This window comes from Castanea sativa, chromosome 4, assembly GCF_040712315.1.
Source record: "Castanea sativa cultivar Marrone di Chiusa Pesio chromosome 4, ASM4071231v1".
Taxonomy (NCBI): domain Eukaryota; kingdom Viridiplantae; phylum Streptophyta; class Magnoliopsida; order Fagales; family Fagaceae; genus Castanea; species Castanea sativa.
In genome coordinates, this window is record NC_134016.1 from 47,391,192 (window position 1) to 47,398,847 (window position 7,656).

Genomic DNA, 7,656 nt, shown 5'->3' on the forward strand with positions numbered 1-7,656 from the left:
TGGATCAGAGTTAAACGAAGAAATTTCTTCCTACTTTCCTCAGGGAATAATTTATCATGGAGTCAAAGATTCCCTTTCTTATTTAATTGGAAGGAAATTGCTTTTCCTTTGCTTTGGAAATGAGTCAGAAAGCTACATTAAAAAATAAGCATGTAGCTAAGAAAGTGTGAAAGTGAATCAGTATGGAAAGACCTTGGTTACCAACAACCAGTCTTCTCAGCTTCAGCGTTTGGGCCGCCAACTATGAAATTGTATTCTCTAAAAAAGTTAATCAGACTACAAGTATTATTTCCACAGTTGACTATTATATAGTCTTCTCGGCCTCAAAACAACAACTAACATTCAATTTCTTCACTTTGCCATTCTCATTCTCTCTCAAAAATCCATTCAGAAAAACCTCTTATTTTAATTTTCATTCACTTTCCTTTGCCTAATTTCTTCAAGCTTTCTTTCTCCTCTTCCTTTTAGATCTTCTCAAACGTACCATTTCACTATGGCTTTTTTGACAAACAAACGATCCTCCTCTTCTTCCATCACCCACCAATACAAATATGATGTGTTCTTGAGTTTCAGAGGGGAAGATACTCGCATGGATTTTACGAGCCATTTGAATGGCATTTTGAAGTTGAAGGGTATTCACACCTTCATCGATGATGAACTCCCAAGGGGAGAAGAAATTTCTACTGAACTTCTTGAAGCTATCAGAAGTTCAAGGAGTTCCATAATTGTATTCTCTAAGAACTATGCATCTTCTAGATGGTGCTTGGATGAACTTGTCGAAATTCTTGAGTGTAAGGAGAATGGACAAATGGTGCTACCGGTGTTTTATAAGGTGGATCCCTCGGAAGTATGTAACCAAAAGGGAAAATTTGGAGAAGCTTTAGCAAAACATGAAGTAAATAATATAAAGAAGGTGCAAAGATGGAGGGAAGCTCTAAACAAAGTTGGTAGCATATCTGGTTTGACCTACAAGGACGGGTATTTAATTACTATCTTTTCACTTTATTTATTTATTTATTTATTTTATTGTTATAATTTTCAATTGTGTGTCTAGTCACTAAATTTTAATTAAATTAACACTAGTTACCACTAATTTTTTTCATTGATGGCTTTATTTTCTTTTTGGGTCAAATTATGATAGTATTAATTTTTAATTGCTAATCTAGTTGCTACAAAGATCAATGACAAAAACATAAGAATATACAATCAAGATAATCTTACCAATTAATTAGGACTTTCTTCTGCAATATTTAGAAAGTTTTCGAAAAAGTACTTCATAATTTTGTAAAAACATCAAAAGTAGGTCCCTTATAACTTGTTTCCTCACATATATAAAATTTATGTAATTTACTTTTTTTTTTGAGGGTGTAATTTACTTTTATTAACAACTAGTGTTATGCATGTGTGATGCAAGGTATAATAAAAAATCATATTTAATCTAAAAAAAAAATACTTCAATAATATTGTTAAAAGTGAATTATAAATTAGATAATAAAAATTTACTTAAGTTACATGGTGAATACACACCATGTAAAACCAAGTTTAAGATAGATTATAAAATCATTTAAAATAAATAATGAAATGCGTTCTAAATTTCTTGAAATTTATAATTGACTTTTTATCATAATATTATTTTATATTTTTAAATATTTTGTACTACGGTTTTACTTAAAAGTAAACTATGTTAATAATTTTAATTTATTTATAATAAGCGAAAGGGTGGAATTATATTATGCTACATAGTGCAAACATGACTTGTATAATTAAACTTTTATTATTAAACCAAAAATTTGTGGTAGGCCATTAACATAATATAAAATAAATAATGAAATTTCTTCAAAATTTGAAAAACTCTTCGGAGTAGAATTTTATTTTTTGATAAGTTCGGAGTAGAATTTTAATTGGGTAACTTTTATTTTAAATTTTTTGAAACATTGACGATAGAGTTCAACTTAGAGCAACTATGAAATTGTTATAATTTACTTATAATACACCAAATGATCTAAAGAGAAAACAAGAAAAAGAAAAATATAAACCAAATAAATAAAGAGGAGGGCATCCACTTGGCACAACTACAATGTAGGATACAATTTTTATTAGTATATAGTAAATGGTATGATATAATTTGGACATAAATTATAATTTTTACTTTATTGCAAATTTTTTGGTGACAATAATTACTTGATTGATTATTTTATCATTTTAAAAACTTTATATAGTGTACTAAAGGTTTTATAATTTCACTAACAACATAAATTATACAATTTAATTTATAATTTATAATTAACTATTTTTTTTTAATGAAAATTAACCAAAACTTTTAAAGGCATAGGAACTTGGCTCAACGAGAGTATGTCACATGTTGTAACCACAACTTTTAGGGTTTCAACTTTTGTTATTTACGAGTCGTTGATTTGCACAATGCACATAGAAACAACATTTTTGTTATCAGATGAAATTTTTTTTTTATCGAGAACTTAAAAGGTAAAGCATAAAAATAACCATTTCCGTATATTATTTACAATATAGTTAGCTATGTTAGAAATTTGACAAATTTTCTCAATATCCAAACTTTATCTCCCTATTATCAAATCCACGGAAAATGTATCTAAAAAATTTATAAGTTAGACAATAACAAAAAAAAAAAAAAAATGAAACAACTACTTTCAGGACCTAAATTACATCAAAACCTTGATTAAGGGAAAAAAAAGTCACCTCTGATACCTAAAATGTAGAAAACTTATCTCAAAATTTTATAAATAAAATAATGTAAATAGCATTAAAAAAATTTCAAAACCAAACCCTTACAAAAACATGATTCAAAACCTAAAAGGACCAAACATATATATATAAATTGTTTCTACCTTCCGTCAAAAAAAAAAAAGTGTACATATACAAACACTTTCAAGATCTAAAGTCCAAATAAAAAAAAAAAAATCACATCAACAACCAAATTGCTCTTCAATTTTTTGCTACATGTCCATCTAAGTTTTTAATTTTTGTGGCAAGTGAATTATTAGGTACAAAAACCAAAGAGTATAAAACCAATTAAATTCAAAATTATATATATATATCTAATATATATATATATATATATATATATATATATATATATATCTAATACCATGTAATATCTTCTAAAAACAATGTATAATTTGAACCATTTAATTGTGATTTTTAAAAATTGTACCCATATATATGCACGGGATATACACTAGTTAATAATTAAAGCTAACAAAAGATATAGTAATTGAGGCCATTTTTAAGTTTCAAAAAAAAAAAAAAAATTGTGGCCATTTTGAGTGTGTATGTATTGTAATTTGTAAGTATTTAAAAGAATTTTATTCTATCTACTTTTAGTTACCACCTTAGTCTCTTGTTTTAATCTTACCAAAAACCAAATATGGATAAAATAATATTAGTAGTAAATAAACATAAATTAATTTGAATATGATAGCTGGGTAACATTATATCGCTAACACTTAACTTGGAAACTTTTCGGCCATAAGCATAACATTGCTAACATAAATGAGATGTGACAATCAAATCAACAATAACAAAGAATTTGCAAGCAAAACATTGAATGAATAGAGGGGAGAGATACAAAAGGGGCAATATGAAATTTAAATGAAAATTTAAAACAATTGAGGAATGGTTGTAGGATGAATAAGGTTAGAGTGGGATATAATGGAGGGAGAAGTAGAGTTTACAATGAGAAGAGGAAAGGTTAAAAAATAAAGTAATGCTAGAATTTAAGAGATAATGCAGGTAAATATTGATTAAAGAATTATAGAGATATAATTTTTTTTTGGAGGGAATATAGAGATATAAGTTGAGAAGTCATATATTGCCAAAAGATATATGGTTTTATTATGATTGATAAGTTACAATGAGATTAGAGAATGTGTAAAGTCATGGTGTACTATTGAATATATATATATATATATATATATGTGTGTGTGTGTGTGTGTGTGTGTGTGTGTGTGTGTGTGTGTGTGTGTGTGTAAAATGGTGGCGTGGCTCATGATGTAATTTTAACATGAGCATAGCAAAATTAAATTGTACGCTTTGAATTTTATATATTGATATTATATAGATATAGATATAGATTCTATGATATTTTAGTTGTAGTGCACAGACGAAACATCTTAAAGTTAGTTCTTGTTCATGTATTTCTATTTTCTATTCTAACTTATTACATACTTTTTTTGAAACTTATTACATACTTTTTTTGTTGTGTAAATGACAATTGCAGCTGCTGTCAATTTGAATTTATTGAAGAAATTTTTAAAGAGATCTCAAGTGCTCAATTAAATCACATGAAATTATTTGTTGCAAAATATCTTGTTGGAATAGACACTCGTGTAAATGACATCATAAATCAGTGTTTAGATATTAAATCAAGTGATGTCCGCATTGTAGGGATCTTTGGCCTTCCCGGAGTGGGTAAGACAACAATTGCAAAAGTTATTTTTAACAAAATTCATTATTGTTTTGATGGAAGCAGCTTTCTAGATAATGTTAGTGAAAAATCAAGGACAAATGATGGTGTAATTCAATTACAAGAGACACTTTGTTATGAGATCTTAGGGTATCAAAATTTGAAGGTGGGGAGTATATCTAAAGGAATCAATGTGACAATTGAAAGGCTTCATCGTAAAAAGATTCTTATAGTTCTTGATAATGTTGAAGAATTGAATGAGATAGAATTTTTTCTTGAAAATTGTGATAGGTTTACTTCTGGAAGTAGAATCATTATAACCACAAGAGACAAACACTTGCTTGATACTCTTACAAAAAATAATCATGTAATGTACTATGAGGTGAAGGAGTTAAATAAACATGAAGCTCATAAACTCTTTTGTCATGAGGCCTTTGGAAGAAACAATTTCGAGGAAGATTATTCAGAACTGGTCAACCAATTTATAGATTATGCCAAAGGTCTTCCATTAGTTCTAAAAATAATTGGCGCAGATCTCTATGGAAGTATTAAACATGAATGGGAAAGTGCGCTAGACAAATACAAAAGAATTCCCAAGGGAGACATTCAAAAAATACTCAAAATAAGCTATGATGGATTGGACCAAACTCAACAGGGAATTTTCCTTGATATTGCTTGTTTTCTTAAAGGATTCTACAAAAATGAAGCTGTAGATATACTAAGAAGCATCAATAACCATGATCCATATTATGATATTAAAAGACTTATTGATAAGTGTCTTATAATTGTTACTGAAGATAACAAATTATCGATGCATGACTTGATTCAACAAATGGGTTGGGAAATTGTTCGACAAGAATCACCAGAAGTGATCGAGAAGCGTAGTAGACTAATGTGTTATGAGGATGCTCCTGAAATACTAATTGAAAATACGGTATGAGTTGTTTTGATTTACTTTTTTCTATTTATTCACAAGGAGATTTAGTCATTTTTATTCCCTTTATTTTTTTTAATGTTTAAGAAAATATAATTTTATTAGCGTGGCTTTTGTTTGAAGTTTAACAATTTATTTATTTTGGTGAATTATTTTTACATTGTGGTTTACTTAATGTTGTGTTCAATTAGGGGTCAAATGAAATTCGAGGCATAACAGTGTGCTTGCCTAAACGAAAAAACATGAAGTTGAATCTTGAAAAGATGAGGAATCTCAAATATTTGAAAGTTCGCAATGTAATTTGTGAAGGCCTTATATCTCTTCCCAATGGGTTGAGGTTACTTGATTGGGATGGATTTCCTTTATCTTCCTTGCCATCAGCCTTTGAGCCTAAAAACCTCGTTGTACTCAATATGCAACAAAGCCTCATAAAATTGGACGAGCATTTCGAGGTATGATCATTAGCATTTATAAATTCTTATTAGGATTTTGTTAATGAGTACTCTTAGGGAACAAGTTAAGGTGCATTTTTTTTTTTGGTGGTTAAAACTAAACCATGCATTTAATACGAAATTAAATAATATTTCTATACATTTCCGATGAACAAAATCAATTTGTGCACTTAAAAAAAGAGTAATGTTACATGCACTGCAAGTTTTACTATATTAAGTGTACAAATTGATGTGTTACCAAGTATAAAGAGATAATTCAAATATTTATTTATGAGTTAGTTGAAGCCCAACATTTATGTTCATTATTAGATTAGTTTGTAAATTCTATTTTGTAATACTTATAGTAATTTTAGCATTTTTTTAAAAAATGTTTACAATAATTTGTAATTGAACATGTAGTATTTCTTAATCTATCCTCTTAGTGTATCATATTAATTTTTTTTTCTTTTTACTAATAAATTTCAAAAAAATATTTCTTCTTCCTACAGAGGTGTCGATTCAAAACATTGAGATATATGCATTTGTCGTATTGTAAAAATATTACAAAGGTGCCCGACTTATCACTGATTTCCCCAAACATAAAGGAATTGGAGCTTGCTGCATGCATAAATTTAGTTGAGGTTCATCAGTCCGTTGGACTTCTTGAAGAGCTTTACTTCTGGGATCTGACCAGATGCCAAAATCTTAGAATTATACCAAGAAACCTCAAGTTGAAATCTCTTAAAACTTTTTATTTCGACCATTGTGAAAGTCTTGAGCAAGGAACGGAAGCGTTGTTTTCATCAACAGGATATCTCATTGCCCTTCAGACGTTAGTTATAAGTTTAAAAAACGTGAAAGAGGTTCCAAGTAGCATCTCTGATTTAAAAAATCTTCGCAATCTCTATATGGATTATTGTGACAATTTTCCAAAAGCCATGGATACTCCTGATTGTTTCCCCAAATTAAAAACTTTAGGTTTCTGTTACAGCAACATTACTACCCTCCCTGAAATCAATATCAGATTTCCGAAATTAAAAATGCTTTTCTTTCAACACTGCTGGAACCTTCGGGAAATTCCAATGCGTCCACCACATCTAGAAGATTTACATATAGAAGGGTGTAGTTCCTTGGATTCACAATTAAGAAGAAGATTATTGAGTCAGGTCTCTCCCTTTCTCATAGAAAGAAACGATTTTGTTTTACTTTCCCAAATATAATATATTACTAAATTTGCTAAACTGAAGTTTCTTAAATTCGCATCAGCTTGGAGAAACGTTTGGGCTTCCACAAAATATGGTATGTTCAAGGGGATCATTGCATCAGGACTCTGTTCTTGAAAAGTGTTGGGCACCTGACCTTGCTGATGATGGATTTCACTTTAACCTTGTCCTTCCAGGAACTAAGATTCCAAAGTGGTTCAACCATCAAAGTGTTGGAAGCTCCATATCATTCTCGGTCAGTTCGGAATCTCTAGCATTTTCTTTTTGCGTTGCTTTAAAAGTAGAACTGAAGGATATTGTGGCAAATCGATATGAAGGTTTTCTTTCTTCTATCTACATTTTGCTCAATGGTTATAAAAAAAAGATAGTTTCAAGAGCATTTTGGTTAGATTCATTATCTTTTATGTGGTTTCACTATAGAGGCAATAGCTCATTTGACGGCATAGTTTCAGAGGATTGCAACAACGTTAAGCTTCTATTTGTAGTTTCGCATTATGATCCAAAAAAGGCAAAACTTACAATAGAAAGGTGTGGGGCCCATGTAGCATGCATCCGTCCTTCTCGAGAATCTTGCCGTAGATAAGATGGCCTGCATAAGAATTCATGAAAGTTTAAGAGGGTCCTTTG

General features: G+C 29.4%; 1 protein-coding gene across 1 annotated transcript; it reads left to right on the forward strand.

Annotated features, from left to right (window-relative positions):
* The first annotated feature begins 338 nt into the window (after positions 1 to 338).
* LOC142633048 (disease resistance protein RUN1-like) lies at positions 339 to 6,643 on the forward strand. The gene is made up of 5 exons (XM_075807329.1): positions 339 to 978; positions 4,256 to 5,375; positions 5,567 to 5,827; positions 6,316 to 6,536; positions 6,637 to 6,643. The coding sequence occupies exons 1-5, from the start codon at positions 494 to 496 to the stop codon at positions 6,641 to 6,643; spliced, it is 2,094 nt and encodes a 697-aa protein (XP_075663444.1). The 5' UTR covers positions 339 to 493.
* Positions 6,644 to 7,656: the final 1,013 nt, after the last annotated feature.

Coding starts and splice junctions, on each gene's coding strand:
- LOC142633048 (XM_075807329.1), top strand. CDS start 494: ATGGCTTTTTTGACAAACAAACGATCCTCCTCTTCTTCCATCACCCAC. Junction 979..4,255: donor GGTTTGACCTACAAGGACGG/GTATTTAATTAC, acceptor TGACAATTGCAG/CTGCTGTCAATTTGAATTTA. Junction 5,376..5,566: donor AAATACTAATTGAAAATACG/GTATGAGTTGTT, acceptor GTGTTCAATTAG/GGGTCAAATGAAATTCGAGG.